The 22,552-nt window shown below is 39.5% G+C and overlaps 4 protein-coding genes across 4 annotated transcripts; 3 read left to right on the top strand and 1 right to left on the bottom strand.

The window, feature by feature from the left end:
• The first annotated feature begins 240 nt into the window (after positions 1–240).
• zgc:158803 (LUC7 domain-containing protein) lies at positions 241–7,081 on the top strand. Its single transcript, XM_063884502.1, has 10 exons — positions 241–815; positions 1,416–1,510; positions 2,202–2,300; positions 3,130–3,240; positions 3,429–3,572; positions 4,414–4,590; positions 4,748–4,938; positions 5,125–5,154; positions 5,539–5,694; positions 5,998–7,081. Exons 1-10 carry the CDS (start codon positions 755–757, stop codon positions 6,245–6,247), a joined length of 1,314 nt encoding a protein of 437 aa, XP_063740572.1. The 5' UTR covers positions 241–754; the 3' UTR covers positions 6,248–7,081.
• A 747-nt stretch (positions 7,082–7,828) lies between these two features.
• Positions 7,829–10,323, top strand: pane1 (proliferation associated nuclear element). The gene is made up of 6 exons (XM_063884260.1): positions 7,829–8,026; positions 8,459–8,535; positions 8,810–8,908; positions 9,354–9,433; positions 9,629–9,720; positions 9,928–10,323. Exons 1-6 carry the CDS (start codon positions 7,970–7,972, stop codon positions 10,075–10,077), a joined length of 555 nt encoding a protein of 184 aa, XP_063740330.1. The 5' UTR covers positions 7,829–7,969; the 3' UTR covers positions 10,078–10,323.
• A 2,944-nt stretch (positions 10,324–13,267) lies between these two features.
• Positions 13,268–15,568, bottom strand: mb (myoglobin). The gene is made up of 4 exons (XM_063884771.1): positions 15,399–15,568; positions 14,845–14,930; positions 13,664–13,883; positions 13,268–13,541 (listed from the first exon to the last, which is right to left on the bottom strand). Exons 1-4 carry the CDS (start codon positions 15,519–15,521, stop codon positions 13,401–13,403), a joined length of 570 nt encoding a protein of 189 aa, XP_063740841.1. The 5' UTR covers positions 15,522–15,568; the 3' UTR covers positions 13,268–13,400.
• An 826-nt stretch (positions 15,569–16,394) lies between these two features.
• On the top strand, positions 16,395–22,475 carry LOC134865310 (serine hydrolase-like protein). The gene is made up of 12 exons (XM_063884818.1): positions 16,395–16,571; positions 17,274–17,417; positions 18,391–18,504; positions 19,063–19,104; positions 19,190–19,209; positions 19,313–19,387; positions 19,720–19,829; positions 19,919–19,998; positions 20,098–20,132; positions 20,251–20,327; positions 20,431–20,518; positions 21,283–22,475. The coding sequence occupies exons 1-12, from the start codon at positions 16,514–16,516 to the stop codon at positions 21,424–21,426; spliced, it is 987 nt and encodes a 328-aa protein (XP_063740888.1). The 5' UTR covers positions 16,395–16,513; the 3' UTR covers positions 21,427–22,475.
• The last annotated feature ends 77 nt before the right edge of the window (positions 22,476–22,552 follow it).

The raw sequence follows: 22,552 nt of genomic DNA on the forward strand, positions 1-22,552 counted from the left end.
TCATAAGTATACTACGAAGTCCCTGTAACGTGTCAACAGTGTGACATCTATTTTGAATTGTGAAGTTTTATTTTAGTCCATTTGCATTTGTGAATGTAGTATTTCATAAATAAAATAAATAAGTTTAAAGAAAATACAGTATTTTACCATCAATATCTTTCTTATCATGTTATTTTCTAGGAGGTGAAACGTCACCATAACATCGATGTGCGCGAGGCTGACTGCAGCACTTCCTCGAGGCGGGGGGACTAGAGCGCGCTCCGCGGAGACGCGCACGGGAGGGAAGTGGAAAGGCGGAAGAAAGGACGTTGAATAAACTTGCCAACTTCTAGCCGAGCAGCTAGAAACACAGTCAGAGAACTGTAATGTTACAGAAGAACTGTTTACTTATTTTACACAGATATTCAGTGAGCTCACCCACCGGCCTGTCTGCGCAAAGATATCTGAGCTCCACTCTGCTAACACCTCCACTCACCGACACGGGACTCCAGCAGTTTTCAAACAGACGACCCGGAGACGTCCCGCGTCACAAAGTCACATTTAGCTGTCGTCAAAGTGCTGTGATAACTGGAACATTGTTATAACGGAGCATACACACATATACACACACACCAGCGGGAATCGGGCTCATCCTCCTCGTGGGGAAAAGTTGTACGAGGATCGGCGGTCTGTGGTGGAGCCGCGAGGCCTGCAGTCAGGAGGCTGCATGTGTGAAGTGTATCGCTGCCTGGGAGTTAGCTAAACCTGCAGAAACATGTCGGCCCAAGCTCAGATGAGAGCGATGCTGGACCAGCTCATGGGGACAGGGAGAGACGGTGAGCCGCTGTTCGGGGAGCGGGGTGTCGGATAAGTGTGTGTTGATGCAAGCATTAGCCGTGGAGCTAAGCGATGTCAGTGACAGTGAGGCACGCTTTGCAAACCACGCTAGCTAACATGAGGATAGCTAACCGGCTAGCTACCTGTTGTGTCTCAGTATGCTTGGCAAGTTAGGTTGTTGCCAATATCTTCACCAACAGTATTGAATACATTGTTAAATCCTATGTCAATTGTACGATAAAGGGTCTTGAGCGTGTAAAAAATATGTCTGTTTCCTTGTATGTTGTCTTAAATAGTCTTTGTTGATGTTGCAAATGGAGCTGCTGTGATGGAAGAAACATTTCAGTCTCGGTCTGACAATAAAGCATTATTGTAAATCGTATAGTACAAACCACGTTTTAATAACTGATCACAGTCAGTGGGCTCTTTTCTTACCACCAGATGTTGTCATTTAACAGAATATCTGAGCACCTAACTTTTAGGATTAGCTGTTAACAGATGTTCAACTCATTCATTGCGAGCTCTACGTATGGTGCTCTGTTTTGATCTGTTGCTGGATGAAAACTAACCCTGTCTTTCTGCTTTTGTTTTTTTTAAAGGGGATTCCATGCGGCAGAGAATCAAGTTCTCAGATGAGCGAGTCTGCAAAAGTCACCTCCTGGATTCATGTCCCCATGATATACTGTCTGGCACTGTGAGTATCATGTTTAGACACATACATACATAGAACATTATAGGGTGGCTGGTGCCCTTAAAGTTGGTTTAACTTCTAATCCATCACCTTTAACCTACAATGACACAATGCCTTCAAGCTCTTAAGTGCTGACTTAGTTTTTAGGGTGCACACATGTGGCATTTATATTGTGTGAGCAGTGTAGAACTCATATTTGTATATACAGAGTCTTCTTTTAATTTCAGGATCAAGTAGCATGCCATTGCTTGTAAACATACAGACAAGGGGCTACTTTTCATATGACCCTAATGCCAATGTTTCACTTCATATTGAAGGTCAAAGGCCCTGAAAGGGAAAAGGGGAGAAAGCTGCAGTACTAGAAGGTTGAAATGTCAGCTGTAGTTTGGGTAAACAACTATTTTGAAATGTTGCCTATAAACAATTGGATTTAACTTTTAGCTTGTCTAATATCTTTCTGTCCCTTTAAATCATCACAGTTTAAATTCATTGAATGTGAATGCACACAACCAATAGAGTATAAAGCACAGCAAATTCAGTCCTGTCAAAGATGTGGCCTTGCAGCAGTGTGATTCAAGAGCTTTCCTTTTTGTGATGCCTTTTTAATTGCTTTAAGACATTAGGGAATTATTAGCATGAGACATGACGACGCGTACAAACACAGTGCATGGCTTTGTCTTTCTGATTTCTGCAGAGAATGGATCTGGGAGAGTGTATGAAAGTCCATGACTTGGCCCTGAGAGCAGACTACGAGATTGCTTCTAAGGAGCAGGAGTACTTCTTTGAACTCGATGTAAGTAATATACACACACACACACACACACATCATCATTTGAAGCCCATTGAAAGCAGCAGTTGTTGATGTCGAAGTTTAAGTCGTTTCCACCCAATAAAATCAATTCCTAGACAGTTTTCGAAAACAGCAGACCACGCTGAAAGAAAACCTGTCTTACAGTGATTGTAAACTGTGTTTTTTTTTGTTAAGCAGCAGGACACATCAGACGAGTTTCTGTGCTGGACATTATCCCCGCCCATATCAAGACTAGAAAGATTAAATGTTGTTTAATAATTCAGAGATGGTACTGTCGTCTGTGACAAAGAGATTTTATTAAGCATTACTATTTAAGTTATAAGTGAAAAATTCCGTCTTTTTATTTTTGCCACTTTCATTTATAAGAATGTCAACATGTGTTCCAAGTGCTGCTGTTAAGACTTACTGCATCAGAACTTGAAGGTAATTTAAAGGATCAGTGAGGGCAGTGTGAGCACAGCAGATAAACCCGTAATAATAAATAAATATACATAGTATATGGGGTGGTGGCGAAATCCATAGGGACTTGGCCTGGGAACCGGAAGGTCACTGGTTCAAGTCAAGACTACCGAGGTGTCGCTGCTCCCCGGGCGCTGTAGATAACGGCAGCCCACTGCTCCTGGGATATTCTTCTCTCTTCTCAGCAAATAATTCATATAAAATCCCACAAAGTACTGCTGACTTTTGCATGCATATCCACTTGTCTTTAAAATAAGTTTTAAAATGACCTGAGTAGAGTTTATTCTGGTCACGGTTTATTTAACACAAACAAGGACCCATTTATTTCAACAGTATCTGTGTTGTTTCACAGGCTGCAGAACATCTTCAGTCTTTCATCGCTGACTGCGACCGCAGGACTGAGCTGGCTAAGAAGAGACTAGTGGAGACGCAGGATGAGATCAGCGCTGAAGTGGCTGCGAAGGTGACAAACCCACTGTTGAGATTGATCGTGAGATCCTTATCAGGTCTTTGTGAATGCAGGTCTCTTTGTATCAGAAGTGATTACTTGCCTGGAAAGATGACCTTTCACACCATATAGTTTTTGTGAATCTGTGAAAAGTTAAAAACTTTTTACAAGTTAAATTAATTTTGTTTCTCCTGCTAATAAAGGCTGAACGCGTCCACGAGCTCAACGAAGAGATCGGGAAGCTGCTGGCCCGGGCGGAGCAGCTCGGGGGTGAAGGGAATGTAGACGAAGCCCAGGAGGTGCTGGAGATGGTGGAGAAGACCCGGGGCTTAAAGAAAGAAGCAGAGGTCAGAGAGACAATAACTGCTTTATTGTGGCTAGTTTAATGCTGTTATTGATTATTTAAAAACAGCCATTATGCAAAAGGGGAAAAAAGTCTCTTAAAATGTAAAGGAAAAATAAATAAATTACCAGTGCTTTTAAGTGCTCTAACATTCTGGCATTAAAACAAACATGTTCTGAAATTCTAAAACAGTGAAACAAATGAACGTGTTTACATTTATATGCAATTAATAATTAGAGATCTTTGTGTATGTGCTCTCGCTGCACGTCGTTGATATTTCTCTACTCTGCTGCGGACTGGAGCTGCATGACTCGTCCAAACCGATCAAATCATGTCTGCCCAAAAACCCGCCGCAGGACTTGTATCCACCATTACCGATAAAGGGACGTCTGTTATCTTATCAGTCGTGACATTCTTTCAGCAAAACAAACACGTTCCGTAGACTGTGGGAGTGTGTTTGTCTCTCTCTTACAAACATACACACACTCACTATCTTCCTTGCTCCCTCTCGGGAACGTGGTGTCTAGGAGGAATAACAATAACAATTCTCCCAACAAATAATTGTTTTGGGATTGCTTGTCAGTTGTTCTCAAATGAATCTGTGCACCATCAGTGCCAGCAGGGGTGATCTCCGGTGAGACTGAGAGGCGCAGGTTAAACAATATTTTTTAGTCTCAAGTGACCTGTTATCAAAAATAAGTACTAAACGGTAACCAGAAATAGCTTTCTGAAAGTTGATAACGCAGGCATGAAGAAATTCAAATGAAAGTCTCTAATGTTTTTATGCTGTGTCTTTTGTTCACTTTTTTTAAGCTTCGCAGTCTCACATTGTTTTGTTGTTGCAGGATGTGTACAGGAACTCGATGCCTGCCTCCAGCTTTCAACAACAGAAACTCAGGGTGTGCGAAGTGTGCTCTGCGTACCTCGGTCTTCACGACAACGATCGTCGTCTAGCTGACCACTTTGGGGGAAAACTGCACATCGGCTTCATAGAAATCAGGGAGAAACTTGAAAAGCTAAGGGTAAGGGCGCTGGAGCTAGCATGCATATCATTTCTCAACGCGACACAATAATTTTTCTCAGTTATGGTCTCTTATTTGTGTTCTAAATTACAAAGAATACAACAGAATTAGCTGCTGGTATTTACTTTTTGTTGTGCTTTTTTTTGTTTTAATCCAGAAAGCAGTTATAGAGAAACAAGAAAGAATGCGTTCAAGAAGAAGAGAGGAGCGGGAAAGAGATGACGAAAAGGAGCGCCAGTGGGAGGTGGAGCGTGAACGAGAACGGGAGCGGGAACGAGAGCAGGAGCGGAATACTGAGCGTGAAAGAGAGCAAACCTGGGAGAGAGAAAGGGAAAGGGAGCGGAGAAGGTAAGAAAAAACATCATTTATTGCTGCTTACTGGAGATGTAATGGCATGAATTGTTCACACTATGATAACCCTCACAGAGAAATATCAAGAATTATTATTTGTATTATTATTTTCATCAGTAAAAAAGATGAAAGCTGTTGTATATATCAGTGTTCGGTATTGATTTGTTTTTCTGTCCATCTTAGGTCGAGATCTAGAAGTGGAGAACGATACAGGTATGTCTGCTTTGACCACAATCAATAATAAACATTTTTAAAAATGCAGTAAGTGTACACGGATTCTGAAGTTTGATCAGAATTGTTGGACATGAAAGAAAAACATTGCTGGGCTTCCTTGTCTGAAATTAAAATAGCATGGCCATTAACAAAACGTAAAAAATGTCATCGTGTTTCTAATGACTGCAGCTGTTGTGAAGGCCAGGATCAACCAACTTAATTAAAAACAAGATGAGATCCATCAGGATGCTGCAATATGAAGCCTTTATCTGCAGATCAACAGCTCATAGCAGTGGAGCCTACCGGTTCATTTACATTTAGTAATGTCTTTTTTCAACATAAAACTTTAAAATGGGTTTTTATTCATCTAAATATTTTTTCCAGGGACGGGGGAACTTCGTCCTCGCACCATTCAAGACGCCACCACTCATCTCGTTCCAGAGAAGAAGGTGGCGATCGGGATCGTGAGCGAGAGAGGAAACATCGACACAAGGAGCGGCATCGCTCACGCTCCCACTCTCACAGGAGCAGAAGGAAGAGGTGTGCTTATTATTCATCCCCCAAACTTAAATAAAGCATCACCAGGGCGGGATGTGTGGACCTACTTAATAACTAACTCTTGTGTTTATAAAAGTATTTTTATTATTTTCTTTGATCTTTTATTGGACATTCTTATTTTGAATGTTTATATTAATATTTTGTGTGTATTCTGATTCTGAATCCACATAATGCAACCAGTGATGGCATAAGTCATGTCGTAGAGTTGCCTCCCGTCTGAAAAAAGAGATTACAAATTTAAATTAAAAACATGTATTATTTTATCAATCTGTGGTCTCTCCTCAGGTCCTCCAGAGAAAGATCATCCCACACTCGCGACAGAGAGCCCTCGCCGTCCCAGGACAAAGCAAAAGTGGGTGCAGCAGTGGAGGGTTGGCGTGACGAAAGGGCGGAGAGCGGAGAGTGGGAGGACAGGGAGAAGTCCCCCCCGCCTGCCGCGGACACAGCCAGGATCGAGAGGGAACGAGAGAGATCCCTCTCCTTAGAGCGGGACCGACGCTCCAGCTCTGAGGAGCGAGAGTCCGGAGAAATATGAACGGGGCGCCTCCAACGTCTTTGCTTTGGATTTATAATTACTAAGAAAGAGCATGGAGAGATGAGTGTGTGTCGGAGTGAATGTGTGTTTGTGTTAAAAGTGGGACATTAGCCGGGGTGGACGGTGGAAACTTAACATGGGAATGAGGGAACAACTTCAGGGGTGGCGGTCAAGGAGACATGAGAATCCAACTTTTATAAGACTGGTGTGTGAGGCTGGTGTGACTCGGAAGCAGACATTTTTTATGCCATCTTGTTGATCTAATGTACAGTTCTTTTTGACAGAGTGAAGAGACAGCAGTCCTACTTTGAGTCTGTTTATTTGACACACATGAAGTGCTGTTATTTTTTTATTATTAGTTAGTACTTTGATGTTGACAATGTTTTTTTTCTGTTCCTTTAGGAATCAGTTTCAGTAGCTGTGGTTTCATTTACACAGGGTGACCTCATTAACGTGAGAGCATCTCAGTAATATTTGAAATGAGCTCTGAATGACTGAACGCTCCTCTGATGTTTGTGTTTAATTCGCTGCCTTCAAGCCATAACAATCTCATTTGAAATCCGACACTCAACCCCCAGAATGCATTTAACTTACAGTGATGAGCCCATGCTTTGAAAATGAACTCACTTGTCCCCACTGAAAGAATTAGTCCATATATTTGCGCTCAGTCCTGACATCTGTATGCATAAAGATGATGTTCATATTTGCAGACTGACACTTAAAGGCCCAGGGACTTGTGTCCTGTTTGCTGTGATACAACCTGGAGGTATATGGGATATGAATCTACTTTGCTGTGCCACCATTAAGAAAATAAAATGTTCTGCTTCTATTCTATTTTCTTTTCTTATCATTTTTTAACATTCAGTTTGTGTTTTGGGAGTTTGTTTTAGCTATTTTGTTCTATCTTTTATAAATTGTACGAAAATAATATTATTAAATATCTAATAAATATATATATAAGTAGGTTTATGAGTCAAGAGGATTTCATCCGTGCTGTGGAAGATCTTTTACTTTGGTAAAAGTAGAAATATCAAAAATAAACAATCCGTTATAAATATAAGTTTATTTGAAGCTTGAGTACAGGGTTAAATGTTTAGCATTAAAATAGAACAGATTCATAAGAAAATATGCAAAACCGAACAATATTGGATTCAGAATATTGTGTAAACATCACAAATGTTGCAGCTAGCAACTTTAGAGCTTATTTAAAATACTGAATGTACTGCTCAGTGGCTTAATCCATAAAAGTCATAACACAGTAGTTGGATATGTTTTGTAATAATATATGGAATACATATCTAAGGTATGTATTAACTAAAACTTTTTAAATAAATGTGAAATCAAAAGTATAATTTTGCCTCTGAATGCAATGAACTGGAAGTAAAAAGTGAAAATCAAAAATATGTAAGGGACTCAAACTGTACTTAATTGCATTTTCTGAGTTTTAGCAAAGATTTTTTTAACACATAAATTACTGATGCAGCATTTTGCTCCAGGAAATTATGTACTTTCAATGCATGAGGAGTGAACTGTGAAACCCCCGGCAGCCTGCAGGTAGCGCAAAGCTCCCGCCTGTGTGGGGAGAGCGCGATGACGTCAGGGGAAAACGTGATGTCAGACGCACGTTAAGAAAAGAAGCGCGAGTGAGCATGCAATGAGCAGTGAGGATTTGTTTACTACATTTTCTTCGAAACTGCAATTGTTTTGAGTGTTTACATCAGGATGTCTTTGCTGAAGCCCTTTAGTAAGCTGCCTTCGTTGAACACAGCGAACATCCTGGTGAGTTTATTTTGTTGTTATGGTCTTAAATATGAAAAGTTACAGAGAAAGTGCGATGTTGTGTTAATAGCTGTCAGGTTGACAGGTTAAGTGTTTAACAGTCATTTGCCCCTAATCGGATGCACGTTTACTGTTAATGGTTGTTAGTTCTTCCACTATTAAATACACATTTTAATGCAGGACGTTTTTTTAAACATTGATTTGGTTACACTTTAGTGTTGCTACTTTACCTAAATTAAAGGACCTCAGTTTCACATGAACCTCACCATGGACATAGGAGCACAAAAACACATGCTCTTTTTAAGAAATGTTTCCCAACGCCAGGGTCAGCCCCCAATGCAATAATGTGTTACATTTGAATGGGCTTCTTTAATTTTAAATACCGTGTCATTTCATCCAGCTTTGTGCTGATTTGGTTTGTTTCTCCTCCAGCTGGTGGAGAGTGAGGAGCAGTTCCAGCAGAGTTTAGCAGACGTTCTGGTGGAGGAGACTGCGTTCACTGTGAATGTGTGAGTACTGGCAAGTCTTTTTTAAACTGCTGAGCTCAGCTGTCCGTCACAGGAAATGGTCAATAAGCACACACCTGGAACCACCATCTGCTTACTCTAGTTTGAGCTAGACTTGGTATATGTTTTGTTTTTTTTAATTGTCAATGCATTGTATTTTCAAAGCCACATACACCGGTCCTGAGTTGTCTGATGTCATGAACACATCATACACATCTGTGTCATTAAGCCTCTGTTTGCTACATAACGGTAAACATATCCATATTTTACCCATCAGGAGACTAGCTAAGAGTCTGCCTCTGCCCAAGGAGAATGAGGAGAGTCGACCAAGGATAGACCTGGTGGTGTTTATTATCAACCTGACGTCAGAGCTCAGGTAACTTTCACATCCTCCCCCCACATTTACATTTATATCACCTCAACACACAGGAAAAATATCTCCTCTGTATAGTACCGTTACGTTCTCCAGATTCAAGGTTTAAATATTTTTTAAATGAAAGTTTGCATATACATTTGTTGTCTCCTTGCTTTGCAAACCAAAGCATTAATTAATCATTATCAAAACGTACAATCAAAGTAAATATCAACAGCTGGTAAAGTAAACAAAGGATAATATACGAAGGTTGCTGTGGAATTCTGTATACTTAATTTCTCTCAATGGCATTAAAAGTAACAATTTCAGTGATAAGAGAAAGGCTTTGATAGTCTGGAAAATGTTGGCTTAGGTACCTTGAAAGGGCTTGAATTTGACAGTTTAAAAGCTGTATGAACCCAGAATAAATAACTAATAGTTTTACATGTATTTGTTTGTGTTCTGATAGTTTCCAGTCAGCAGAAGCTTCCCTGAAATATTTGGACCCTGGATATTTACTTGGAAAAGTCTGCTTCATGGTTACTAAAGGTACGTCGACCAGTTCAGTTCATAAAGTATTCTCTTGCTCGCTTCAGCTCCTTGAATCAAATGAAAAAACAGGAGCAAGAGATCAAATGCATTATACATCTATCACTATTATATGTTCCTCATGCCTCCCTTGGTTGTTTCTTAAGCGAGCAGCCTTTCTGTGTCTCGGTCCTCTCATGAATCTGTCTCTTGCAGCTCGTAACACTTCGGTGCCCACCGAGCGGCTGGACGCTGTCAGGAAGCTGGCTGCAGTGCTGAGCTGCCCCTTGCTGTTTGCAGAGGATCAGGTTTGAATCAACCTTTCGGACAAAGATTTATGATGGTTTAAAGTGATTCATAATTCCAGAGATAAATGAATGTGTAGAATAAGGGTCGGAAATGTTTAATACTGACTGCACGCTTTTAAAAACTACGCCATGTCGCTACATCTTTTGAAAGTGTCTCCATAGTGTTTCTGTTTCTTTAAAACTCCTGTGTGCTGTTTTCCCCTCCAGACACCAGACGGTGTGACCAACGCTAGAGAGCGGCTGCTGAGCATCTTGAAGGTATCGGCTGGTCTTGTTCCCATGGCTACCGCTCTCTACCTGTCCAACCTGACGCGCTGCACCGTGCCCCCCGACATCGACCAGCCAAGCTTCGATTAGCTCCTGTTCTCTCTGGAGGGGTGTCTCTTTTTTCAATTATATTTATTTGTGGTTGCCAAGAACACATGACCGCATATTTTTTTATTTTAGATTAAATGTTTGTTCTTTTAGCTATGGCAGCTTCTTATCCCTGCAATGTTTCCCTAAAGTGCAGATGGTCACAACTAAATCTGTACAGGTCATGCTGGCACACTGTAATCTGGCTCACTAGGACACTTAAATAAAACAAAACCATCGTTAATGTGATTTATAAAGCCTCTGTGTTTCTGCAGCCAATGAGCACTTTAACTTACACTGCCTTTTTTTCGACATTCACGATATTAACAAATACAGTGAACCTTTGAACCCGAAACGGTTATCTAATGGACTGGCTAATAGCTACATTAAAAGCCTGTTTCTTTTGTTTAATCAGCTATTAAAGATTACACAGTCGTGTGTGTGTGTGTGTGTGTGTGTGTGTGTGTGTGTGTGTGTGTGTGTGTGTGTGTGTGTGTGTGTGTGTGTGTGTGTGTGTGTGTGTGTGTGTGTGTGTGTGTGTGTGTGTGTGTGTGTGTGTGTGTGTGTGTGTGTGTGTGTGTGTGTGTGTGTGTGTGTGTGTGTGTGTGTGTGTGTGTGTGTGTGTGTGTGTGTGTGTGTGTCAGATATCAGTCTGCTGGTTTTTCTATATCAAGGCCAATGAGAACATGCTGCTGCACAGCTTCTTTTAAAGCTTAGAAAATATAATTATAATACAGTACAGTATGCCCTTTATACACTGCCTGGCCAAAAAAAGGTCACACACTCTAATATTCGTTGGACCGCCTTTAGCTCTGATAACGGCACGCGTTCGCTGTGGCATCATTTCCACAAGCTTCTGCAATGTCACATTTTCTGTCTTGCATTCATTTTTCGCCAAGATCTTGTATTGATGATGGGAGATTCGGACCGCTGCGCAAATTGTTCTCCAGCACATCCCAAAGATTCTCAATCGGGTTCAGGTCTGGACTCTGTGGGGGCCAATCCATGTGTGAAAATGATGTCTCATGCTCCCTGAACCACTCTTTCGCAACTTGAGCCCGATGGATCCTGGCATTGTCATCTTGGAACATGCCCGTGCCATCAGGGAAGAAAAAATCCATTGATGGAATAACCTGGTCATTCAGTGTATTCAGGTAGTCAGCTGACCTCATTCTTTGGGCACATAACGTTGCTGAATCTAGACCAGACCAACTGCAGCAACCCCAGATCATAGCACTGCCCCCACAGGCTTGTGACCTTTTTTTTGGCAGGGCAGTGTATATTCCCCCTAGTGTATGTGTTTTTTATGGTTATAGGCTTTTGAACCTAAATCTTTTGCTTCCATCAGGAAAATAGTGGAGATACAAGAAAATAAAGATAAGTTTGAACAGTAAAAGCAGTATGTCTCTTTGTTATATTGACATTCAGTTTAAAAACAGATTTTAGAGCAGCTCTTTGCCTTCCTGCTTTTCTGGTTCTTCAGTTTTCAGTCATAATCAAGAACAGGACACTCCCATTTGATATTTATGTTATTTTAGATGTACATTTGTTTCATTGCACTCTTGGATTATAATTTCAATCTTAACTATACTACCATTGGTGTTTCAGAAAAGGAAATGTTAATGATGTGAAAAGACATATTTAATTATAATATAACTTTCTGTAATACATAACCAGCCCATGGTGGAAGCAGCGGTGTGTATCACCAGAGGTCCTGTGCCTGGTGTCACGTCCGCATGCGTGCCCTAATGTGCGCGCACGCACACACACACACACACACACACACACACACACACACACACACACACACACACACACACACCCAAACACCCAAACACACTATTAATAGTTGGGTTATCATCATGGCAATTATGGCAATCCAACTACCAACATTGTTGTTGCATGAAGTCGGAAACTCTGAGGCACAAGGGGCCAGGATGTGAATGTCAATGATAACAAAAATATATTTCACCTTCATCATAAATAGGCAATTGACTGATCAACCAAAAAAGAGATCTGGTGTCTTCATTGTAAGACACTGGCTATTCTGGCAGTTGAAGTTGCAATGAACAAAGGCCGACATTTCAAATGCTGTTTGAAGTTTTGCTATCAAATTTGAGTTGGATAGTTTTAAGCATAACATAGACTTTAAGCTGTAGTTGAATAAAACTTACTGACCCAGGGAATTATACATTTCACTTATGGGTTAAAAACATTGCAGAGATTATGTGTTAATGAACCATAATAAGAGAATATAGTGTTGGGAACCATATAACCATTCAAATGTTTTTTGTTTGTTTTGCATTTGTTTATCATGTTCACCATTTTAGGTAAGTGTGTTAGCAGCAGCAGCAACAAGGTCAAGTCAAAAGTCATAGTTGATCACCAGGTTTCTAAGAAATGAAAGATAATACTGTGTATGAGGCTCTTTGGGGACATTGCTGTGTGAAGTGTTCACATTTTTGTTTTCTTATATACAGTATATTACATGTGTGTATCTGTCTGCATTTGTTTGTGAGAGCGTTTTGTGTGTGTTTCCAGACACTGGATGTTAAGAGTTGTAGACTTGACATTATCTGCACTGTCACTGGGGCGGCAGTAACTCAGTTTTAGTGACTTGGCGTGGGTACGGGAGGTTCCCTGAACAAACCAAAGTAGAGAGGGTGGACTGTATACTTGGAGAGTTCCTAGTTCACCTCTTGGTCACTACTGTGGTGCCCTTGAGCAAGGCACGACCCCCTCACTGCGCCCTGGGTGCTGTGCAAATGCTCCTCTCAGCTCCTACTAGGATGGGTTGAATGCAAAGGTTAACTTTCACTGTGTTCTGTGCTGTGTACATGAACATGTATGTGATAAATAAACAGGGTTTCATTCAAATACTCAGTGTCTCAGATATTGAAATGACCTTCAAACTACCCAATTATTTCTCTTTTGTATTGAATTGGCTTTCCAACAGCATCTCATATTTTATTATTTGAGATGAGCACGCTTTATTTTACAGAACTGATTTATAACTCTATTACCTTGAATATTGAGGACACAGGAGGTGACTAATAAAACACATAAATCAGGTGTGTGTGTTTTTTTAAATATTCAGCAGAAGAATAAAACCTTGAATAGTGCGTGAAAAAAAGGAGCAGAGAATTGTATTGGTATTATGTGATATGGGTGAACAAGTAGTCAAGGATCGTGCTGTATTGGATTTCATTTAATTGCAAACATTATTTAATTAGGCTTACAGAATATCAAACCATTTTTAGTATTTTTTATTTTGCATGTGGTACATTTTCTTGACCGTCAACGGCAAAACTTTGTGAGTATAATCTTCATTCAGTGAAGCCCAGCTCTTTGTAGTCTGCCTCAATGTCAGCGATGATGACAGCCATTACGTTCCTCAATGCACTCTGCCCGGCTGCATCCAGTCCCGCCATCTCCGCCATGACTTTACCAATGATCTCTGAAATCAGCTGAATAAAACAATCACAAAACTGCTTTAAAATGAGGTCGGATGACACAAAAAGTTGGAGGAAAGGTCAAACCACAATGGGCTACATATGTTCAGACTTGCCCTTGTGTCAATCAACCTCACCTTGAAGTTATTAATGGGGATCTTGTGCTTGTTGGCGTGGCTGTTGGACAGAGGTTTGAGGATGGCAGTGTGGGCGCCTCTGGCCTTCAGCAGTTCGCCCAGTTTCTTCAGCACCGTGGCACCGTGGGCAGAAACATTTGCATCCCCGGCCAGGTCCCCATGGGCAATGCCGGCAAACTTGGGGAATAACTTCAGGGTTTCTGGGTGCTCTGTGAATAAACTGCGAGGAAAAGGAAATGTGAGGATTCACCTTAAATTAATACACACACAGGCCTTATGTACAACTGAGGATAAGAGGTATACATCACAAGTTATCACAATATGATAATATATTTCATAATTACTCTTTGACATTGATAAAATATATGCTGATATCACAAAGTCTATAGTACCCTTTCAATTTGGTTCAATTTAGAGGCTTTAGATTGATATGAGACAATTTCATATGCCAGATTACCAGAATCAGTTACATTTATTTCCACTATTAGATATGTATTCTTCTTTATATAAATAAAATGAAATATAATAGATAAAATAAAAAGTCTTATTTCATTTCTTTCGAAATCTTAAAAAGGATATGTATGGAATTTCCATTCTCAGTCTTTATTGATGTATCGTTTCACCCCTAATGGGGACACTGTTATTGCCTCACATTGGGAAATTAAATTAAATTAAAAATACAGCCCTGCAAACCTTCTGACCCAGAGGACAGATTAATCTAATATGGTGTTAGGATTTCAGTTTCTGTATTTTTAGTTACTGTTTTATTTTGAAATGTGTCCTGTTTTGTCACTTCCTGTCTTGTCTAATTTATTATCGTTTCCCTCTTGTCTGATCTGCTCACCTGTTGCCCCTGTGTTTCACCTCCCCCTTCCCAGCTGTTTCTTGTCTTGTGATTACCCTCTTCTGTATTTAGTCTGGCCTTTCTTTTGTGTACTTTGACGCGTCGTCGTTTGCCTGTTCCCTGAACCCTTTTGGATCTCCCTTTTTCAGCCCTCCCTCTTCCACTGATTTGGCCCTGTTTTATTTTGATACTTTTCTTCATTGTACCTTTTGTCTGCATTTTTGTTAACAGCTTTTTTGATAAATAATAGCTTGCCCATTGTTACGTTTGAACCCCTGCCTCCTCTATTGCTTCTGCATCTGGGTCCTTTCCACAATCCTGACAAGGAGACACTGACCGGTTCAGCACCAGACCCCCGGTGGTTGCGTAGTCCGCCTCCACTGGACCCCAGTACTTCAGCACCATGTCAAAGTCAGCCATTATCTGAGGAAGAAAATACATAAATAGCAAAAACACTAATTTGAGAAAAAAAAGTAGTAGCATAAAATCCAAGAAAATAAAGGTCTCTGATCACATCAAGCTAGACATCCACTGTTTGATTGTTTGCAGTCACTGCTGAACTCAAGTGGGAGTCATTATTAGAAAGTCATCTTCATTACCTCAGTTGCCCTCACTGAGACAGTACAGTAACCTTGGTGAAGCCCTGCACAATTCATGCGAAGGGAAATCAGATGTTATGGTTATAAAGACCTTCTTTTTCTTTAGTACCAACCTTGGGAGTTAAAAACTGCTTTACTTCTTATATTGTTCTGTAAAAGCTTTTTCCACCATGACATTTCTCTTTCATTATAACCCAAAGTATTGTTTTAATAAGAAATTGCAAATGAAATGGATTATTCTATTTTAATTATTCAAATTAAATTTAAAACAATTAAAAAGGATATGACATACCTGCAGAGTAGTAAAATGTCCTGTGTGATATACAAAATTCTTCTTGACCTGACTTCCCCCCTCAAACTGACCTTTTATACTTCCTTCACCCGTCATATCACCAAATAATTCCAGACCTCCCATCCGTCCCTCTCACCACACTTCAAATGTTCACAACACCTCCAGTTCATCTGGAAAGTGTATTTATAGATAGATAAACAGATAGATAGACAGACAGACAGACAGACAGACAGACAGACAGACAGACAGACAGACAGACAGACAGACAGATAGATAGACAGATAGATAGATAGATAGATAGATAGATAGATAGATAGATAGATAGATAGATAGATAGATAGATAGATAGATAGATAGATAGATAGATAGATAGATAGATAGATAGATACGTAGGTAGGTAGATAGATAGATAGACAGACAGACAGACAGACAGACAGACAGACAGACAGACAGACAGACAGACAGACAGACAGACAGACAGACAGACAGACAGACAGACAGACAGACAGACAGATAGACAGATAGATAGATAGATAGATAGATAGATAGATAGATAGATAGATAGATAGATAGATAGATAGATAGATAGATAGATAGATAGATAGATAGATATTAGTTTATTAGATGAGACTTCATGTGCCCATTATCTCATTTAAATAAAGATGTGTGAAAGAAAAGGGGCTAACTGTGTGTGTGTGTGTGTGTGTGTGTGTGTGTGTGTGTGTGTGTGTGTGTGTGTGTGTGTGTGTGTGTGTGTGTGTGTGTGTGTGTGTGTGTGTGTGTGTGTGTGTAATTTTCTTACTTGACACTAGCCTGTTTCCTCTTCTTGTTCTATCATTTCACAATGTTTATGTATTACAATGTGTTAACTTTATATTAAATATAAGGCCATTTGAGAAGTAAGCCCCTCCTCTTCTTATCAGTGATTGGTCAAGACAGTTTCACCATGTCGGTTTATCCAATAGCGTCTTCCAATTTTGTCACGTGGTATTTCAACACCCGGAAAACACTGGCAGTGACCGTCAAGAAGGCTGTAAAAGTATTTCAGTTTTAAGATTTCTTTTAGTTTTATAGGTTTTAAAAACATCGACTGTTTAGCAGAAGTAGTTTCCGAAATGCTGCAGGCTTTAAAAGGCGTCAGGCACCTCCATACCAGTGCAATGAAACAAGCAGGTAACTGACCCCATAATAATTATGTGAGTTAAATGAATCATGTTGACAAGTCAGTTGAATTTTGGAGTTTAATTAATGCGTGAGTGTGAATGACAACTTTAAACTTACTTCAGTTTTTATTCATGCTTTTTTAATAACAATACAGAGCATAGTGAACAGACATATAGGATAAGATGGGTAAAAAGTAACGTATTATTGATACTTATTTCCAACAGCAAAACAAGAATAACTAATGTGAATAGTAAAGGTATGAAGGCAACTATCAATAAACAAATAAATATTACATGTTCAAAGAGGAGCAGGAAAAACGGTACACCTTTATGTTTGTAAAGTAAAGTGCATCTTAACTTTTGACAAGGCCTCTTTCCTTATATCATTGAAAACCATGTTGGTTTGTTTTTTAACTGATTTGATATTTATACTTTCCTTGATCTACCAATTAACCATTCCAGAAGTTCAACCCACACATGGAAATACACAAAAAAAACCTCCCTAAAATCAACAAGCTGATCGAGAAACTATTCCAGTTGAGAGTGACATTAGGCTCAGGAATCTCTTAGTTTTGAAAGAGTGAGCGTACATTTTCATTCATATTCCTGGTGAGCAAAAACTAATTTTGCCACCACACAGGGTCTAAAGAAGAAGACAGTCGAGTTTTCAGCCGTTCAAAGTTTCACTAAACCAGAGTTTGTAATGTGTCAGTTTCAGAGCTCTCTATCCCGGTGCCATGGGGGGAGATCAGAGGGAGGGTTTGGGGTCCTGATCACGGCAGTCCTGTACTCTGTCTGCACGGCTGGGCTGACAACTGTGGCACATTCAACACCCTCATTCCCCATTTACCCAAAGGTAATTGTTGTTCTTGCATAACTTATTTGTCTCCGGTCTCCTTAATTTCCTTTAGTAAAAATCTAAATACAAAACTCACAGTTTTGGTGCTTTAACCCTTAATTGATAAGAGACAAAAGATATAAATGTCATATTCACTGCCATTTAAACAGAAGGCTGATATAAAGAAGACAAACAGCTTTTATGGCTTAAGCAATGCTTTTTTCTAGGTCAACTGTTCCATGTTTTTCCCTGTTTGAAGATGGAACAATCTGCTTACAGTATTACTGCCTCAAATTGGCCCACAGGCAGTTTCTTATTTTAGACATTGGCATCTTTACAGTGGCTTCATGGATTTTACTATTTAAACTGCATTTAAAATATTAATGTCTATTTTTTTATTTGACCTGGCAAGAGAGCCATTAGAAATCAATTACAATTCATAATATTAAGTATTATTTATCTTAAGAGACACACATGCCCTGGGAACATAGGGATCCCCTTGTGTGCATCAGTGAGACTGGGAGGCGTGTTGGCCTGTCACCTCACAATGAGAAGTGTTCATGTCCTGCCTGCCTCAGCTAAATACTCAATTCAAAGTCAAATAAAGCCCCCCTGGTTTTTCCCTCAGTATGGCCAATTTTACCAAAAACAGTCTTGACAATTGAGCTTTTTTTTATTCAACTCTACTTTCAAAATACTTCCCAGCTCATGCAGGTGTTTGATGATAACACTTTGCCTGAAGACAGTGTGTGTCTGTGTGGTGCAGCTTCTCCTTGCAGCTGCTGTAATGCATGTTTAACAATGATTATACTACTAAGAAATTACAACAGCTAGAGGTTGATTAGGTCTTTTTTATTGATCTCTCAGGTAGAGCTATCACATTGGAAGCAGTATTGGTATTCATTCAATACTGCTTGTGTAATTGTTTCCTTAAAGAGATAATGTGAAAGCCACTCTGTGAGTTTTGGTTCTTCTGGCTTTCTCCTCTCAGAGTGCAGGTACGTGGCGGTGGAGCTGGCAGGTCACGGCCGGTCATCACATCGTCCTCCTGGAGTTTGCTACTCTTTCCCTACCTATGTGATGGACGTATGCAGAGTCGTTGACGGTGAGTGAGTTACAGAACTTGCAGGACATGTTTAATTCAAATCCAATTTCAGCTTTCGTTCAACAAGCTACATCTCTGAAGGGATATAGGGCGGCCTGGGGCTAGGCGAAAATTCATTAATATTGGTCATAAACTTTCAGTGGAGACATATCTTTATTACATGAACAACATATAAACCAAAAATACAGATTTTGAGCAAAATCTAATTATAAACATCATTATTTTGAGTTAGTTTACACATTTCAAGAGCTTTTCCTGATTAATGTGTAACAGTTGAACACAGTTAATTGCATTTAACATCAGTTAACAGTACCTGACTCTAGACCTTGTAAAAGTAATTATACAAGACTATCTACATGTTTTTTTAGCCTATGAAAAAGAGGATGATTCCATCTGACTATGAGAATATTGTTACGTTATTAAACTAAATCATCCTGCCCTGGTGCATCTGTTTTGCAGTTTAGCCTCAGTATTGTCGCTGTCTTTCAAATAAAAAGTATCAGTTTTATGTGATGAGATACTGAACCTGGTTGATGATCTGTGAAATTACTCCCACAGCGCTGCAGTGGAGCAAGTTCTCCATCATAGGACACAGTATGGGTGAGAGCAGCATTACAGCAGAATTTGAGCAATTAAAATGCTTGTGTTATTTCATATTTATATGTGCAATCTCCTTTGATTTCAGGTGGCAACATCGCTGGAATGGTAAGTGAAATTGTACTGATAAAGTACTATTTATGGGGATACATATACTGACTCTGAGAGTGGTTTTTCTTTACTGTGTGGAATTGATTGTGTTTTTCTGCAGTTCAGTGCACTGTATCCTGAGATGGTGGATGCTGTCGTGCTGCTGGACTCGTATGGATTCTTTCCTACAGATCTGGTATTTCAATATCCCAATCTACAGTTACTACAGGGATATAACATGAGGTTTAGTAGAAGGAAGAAAAATACTTTGCACTTTCAAGGCATGATGCAAAATATCATTGGATTTATTTACATATCGTTTATAACCATTTCATTAGTCTTCCCAAATGTTGAGAATCTGTTTCTTAATTATTTGAGACCCTTGGTTCAGGTTAAAACACTTTAAAAGTATTCATAAGAATGTCTAAAAAATTGGGAGTAAATGGGGGAAAAATATACAGGTTCTTCTCAATTTAAGAAAAGCATTAAGTCACCATTGAATGTGCAATAGTTTCTGTGTTCTTGCAGAAAGAAGTCTTTGAAGCCATGAGGCTGGGGATGGATCAGATGATTGAGTTTGAAAAAAAACCAGAGGAGAAGAAGATAAGAGTTTACACTTATGAAAACGCAGTAGAGAGGTATTACACATTCCTTTATGCTGTTTTAAGGATACTCAACGCCAACTCATCCATGTGTTTTGAAAAAAAAAGCGTTTTATTTATTTCAGGTTGTTGGCTGCAAACCCCGCACTGTCTGAAAAGTCTGCCCAGATCCTCTTAGAGCGAGGTCTAGTTCAAGTCGAAGGAGGTATGTCTTTATCTCTTCTCTGTTTTCATGTTAGAATAACTTCTCTCTCCAAAATCTTTTATGCTCGAATGCTATAAATGTTTTTTTTAAATCTTGCAGGTGTGGTGTTTACTCGAGACTTTCGTATTAATCTGGTAGGTTTTTGCTGAACTGCACTAAATCATCCCCTTTTTATATCTACCACAGGTGTTGCACGCTGCCCAAAAAATGCATTTACAGTGTTCCTTGTATTCTTTTGTCTTTTGTTTTCAGAAAAATATGACACGCATCACTGCGGAACAGAGTCTAGAACTGCAGTCGATGATTAAAGCCCCTGTTCTAGTTGTTCTGTAAGTTTTTCCTCCAGTAATACCCACAGTGCAATACCAGTAAATTGTACCTTACTAAATATTCATACAATCTTTTTCCTCTCTTTCCTCTTTGCCTTTCAAGAGCGGAGGACGGCTTTGAGAAATTATTTGTTCAACCAGAAAAAAGGACATTTACATCAGCAGTTCTGCAGGCCTATAGGGACAGAAATGTGAGTGTATTTTTAAATTGTGTTTGTGAGAGGTATGTGCTCTTACATCTTGGTGTTTATTTAAGCCGTTAAGCCTGCGTGTGTAATTGTGCCTCGTAGACAGACAGCCAGACAGGCGGCTGCACCGATGCAAAAAAATATTTGCGTGGTACGGGCTCAATGTCTCAGAGGCAGCAAAAATCTTTGTAGCTCTGAACCTCACTGTGACCTACATACTGAAGTTGGGTCCAGAGCTGCAGATGAGTCAGAACAGAAGATGTGCGTCCACTAATCACTCCAATGATGCCCTCTTTCAAAGTCAGCTGATCGACGACTTCAGAGCCACAGTCATTGTTTACATACCATTAGCAAATTTAGAAACAAGAATAAGGGTTGGAGTTAAGAGATTATGTCTTATCTCATATACATAAACGGATAGCTGTATATGAAGGCCGATTTTAAGAGTGATGATTGAAGATTGGTTTCAATTCTGCGCTCTGCCCAATGCGTTCTGTCTTCTTTGGTTCTGCATGCAACCAGAGCTGACTGAAACGTGATTGGTCAATAATACTCAGACTGCAAACAGAAACTATTGATACCAAAATTGTGTCATGTTGCTTACAGATCTGCATCCATATGCAGTTATCAGAGATGAGTTAAAATGTTACACTATATTCTATTTTTGTATTGTCATAACTATTACTATTTCCATAAGATGAATCTAAAATATTGTATATATTGTTAGACCTAGATCTCTCACAGTTTTCTTATCCTCTCTCTCTCAGCACACTGTGGTGAAGGTACCGGGCGATCATCACATCCATCTGAACGACCCGGAAGTCGTTGCTCCACTCGTGTCTGACTTTCTGCGGACCAAAGTGTTGTCAGAGCCAGCTACACTAAAAGATGAAGAGACCTCAAAGTTATAGTTAATATATTGATTTAAAAATAACATTAGTTTTGCCTGAAATCCTTTTTTTTTTTTCAAAGTAGTGTTGGGTGAGATGGAGAGATTGATCCAAAAAAACAGCCAAATTATGTTTTTGGCAAAGCTTGGATATTATGTTGGTCTGATTTTTTCCGTTGTGTCAACATCACGATTTTGAGTGTGTAAGACTCCTCTTACATATCACATTAATATCAGTGAAAATGTAAAGAAACACTTTTTCTGATAATGGCACGGTTCACTAAGAGAGATCACTTTGAAAGAGGACTCCACATATAAAGCGTGTTAACCCTTAATCTGTCTGATTCAAAACATTAACAAAAGAAATAGATAAAAATCAATGCATCATAACCTGATTAGAGGATGTTCCATAATATGTTAGAAGGCATTCATTTATGCTCAGATGGCCATGGTATAAAAATGTGTGTTTGATGAGTTTAATGTTTACAGTTTTCTCCTCAAGGGTCTCAGTATGTTCCTTAAGACAACAACATATCATTGAATTAACACATTTCCGTTAAAAATTCAACATCATGTCTTTGTAAGGCTTGTTATTCAGGCTGCTGCACTCTTCTTTTAGCTCAGTGGCTCCCCTCTGCCCAGCAGCACAGACCGCTGTGTGTGAGCCGACTGTATTATATCACCCTGTAGCTGCTGCCTTTGAGGATTGTTTGAAATGCATTGTGGCCTGTCTGTTTTAGAAGTCTGCTGCCTATTGTTAATATTTTAACAGCTGCAAAGTTTCTCTGAACTGTGCTGTCTTCATGTTTAATCTTAAAAGTTAGGAAGCTGTGGGAAGAAGGTAAGTGAGAGCAGAGGATGAATCTTGACTCAACAAGTTACACAGTATCATGTGTTCATTAATACAGTATTTAAACTATGATTAGGTGGAGTATCTTTGTGTGAAATTACAATTCCTTAGATCTATAGCAATAATTATATCTGACCATTTTACTAACATACCATAATCATCTCTTCTTGTTGTTTTCTATGATCATATTTTTTGTTACCATTAAAGCTATTTTCAATGTATTTGACATTGTTTCTGGTGTAATTATTTCCCTCAGGTCAATTCAGTTGCAGCCTATATTCGGTTCATATCATTGTTC

This window comes from Eleginops maclovinus, chromosome 5, assembly GCF_036324505.1.
Source record: "Eleginops maclovinus isolate JMC-PN-2008 ecotype Puerto Natales chromosome 5, JC_Emac_rtc_rv5, whole genome shotgun sequence".
Classification (NCBI taxonomy): Eukaryota; Metazoa; Chordata; class Actinopteri; order Perciformes; family Eleginopidae; genus Eleginops; species Eleginops maclovinus.